The following is a 1,315-nucleotide window of genomic DNA, read 5'->3' as shown; positions in this document are numbered from 1 at the left end:
GGGCTCAAACCTAACAACCACTGTGACGATGGCCCAGGACCTGGCAGCATTCGTTCTGTTGAACAAAGTGTCGCTCTGAGTCACATAACCAACAACAGAAATGACAACAAAAAACAATTATGGCTAGAAATTTAGTTAAATAGATCACAGAAAATCCATATCGACATTACCCAGGGAAACATGTCAAATGGTATGACAGAATAATGCATAAGGACATTGAAAATTGTTTCATGATACATTAAGTTCAAAATAGTTATGTATAAAATACTGTGTAGTGAGTGATCCCAGTTTATCTTTTAAGAATGAATTATATGTATGAGCACCTTTGAGGTTCCTGGGCAAATTGAAAAAAGATATTATGGGGCTTCTAGTTATACCAGCAATCTGTCAGCTCTGTAAGGTGGTTCTTTATAATTGTAGGAAGGTCACATATTTTTCTTTCAATTTAAAGGATTTTGTAATTTTTTTAACTATGAAATTATTCTTGATCCATTAAATGTTAGTTTTAGTAAAGATTATGTATAAAGCAAATAGGGTGCGTAACAGCTGAAAAGCAAGAGCATTTCTAGCACGCTGTCACCTGTGGCGCTTACCTGAGCATTTCTCCCAGTCATAGCAGGTGTCGTAGCCACAGGGTTCTTTTTTGGTGCTGTTTGATGAAAGGCTTACCCTTTCAAGACCCCATTCTAACTGCTGGCCTTCTTGGCAGGAACCAATGTGTAAAAAGTGCAGTTGTCGATTATTCAAACATTTCTCGGCTGAAAACTCACACACAGATGAAGTAAAATGATTGTTGGAAGTTTTATCATATACACAGAGTTCTTCTGAATAAGAGCTGTGGAAGAGAGGAAATCAGTATTGACTTAAGAAGTTCAGACCAAAGGAAAGGGCATAAATCAATTTATTATGTTAATTTACCACCCACTGTTCTTCTCCCTTACCTTCCTGTTTCCCACTTGAACCAACATCTCCTTTTTAATTTTCCCACTCTCCATGATACCTGAGATTATTTTTCTAAAACTTATTTTTAATCTTTAAGTCACAATTACCTATAAGTTAAAGTCTAAATCCTTAAGCTCTGCTAATCAAGATTGTTAATAAATTGGCTGCAATTGACTTTTGTCCTAGTTATGTCCCACCCTCCTAAATCTCCTTTCATGTGACAGTTGTCTTTATTATACTAATCTGAATAAAATAAGTCACTGTATGAGAAGAATGGTGTAACAGTGAAGTTTTGTGTCAACTTGGTTGGTCCAGGATCTTCAGCAGTTTGGCAGTAAGGTCTCTCCCATAATGTGACCTAACATAATGTGAA

The 1,315-nt window shown here is 36.2% G+C and overlaps 1 protein-coding gene across 1 annotated transcript in view; it reads right to left on the bottom strand.

Annotated features, from left to right (window-relative positions):
• C6 (complement C6) overlaps positions 1-1,315 on the bottom strand; it is a 128,765-nt gene that overhangs the window by 10,326 nt on the left and 117,124 nt on the right. Inside the window, exon 16 of the mRNA XM_004716938.2 lies at positions 594-835. Coding sequence (XP_004716995.1) covers positions 594-835 — 242 coding nt within the window. The remainder of the gene's footprint in view (positions 1-593; positions 836-1,315) is intronic.

This window comes from Echinops telfairi, unplaced genomic scaffold (genome assembly GCF_000313985.2).
Source record: "Echinops telfairi isolate 266 unplaced genomic scaffold, ASM31398v2 ScPeMD7_7469;HRSCAF=8507_1, whole genome shotgun sequence".
Taxonomy (NCBI): domain Eukaryota; kingdom Metazoa; phylum Chordata; class Mammalia; order Afrosoricida; family Tenrecidae; genus Echinops; species Echinops telfairi.
This window is presented reverse-complemented; position numbering and strand designations above follow the sequence as displayed.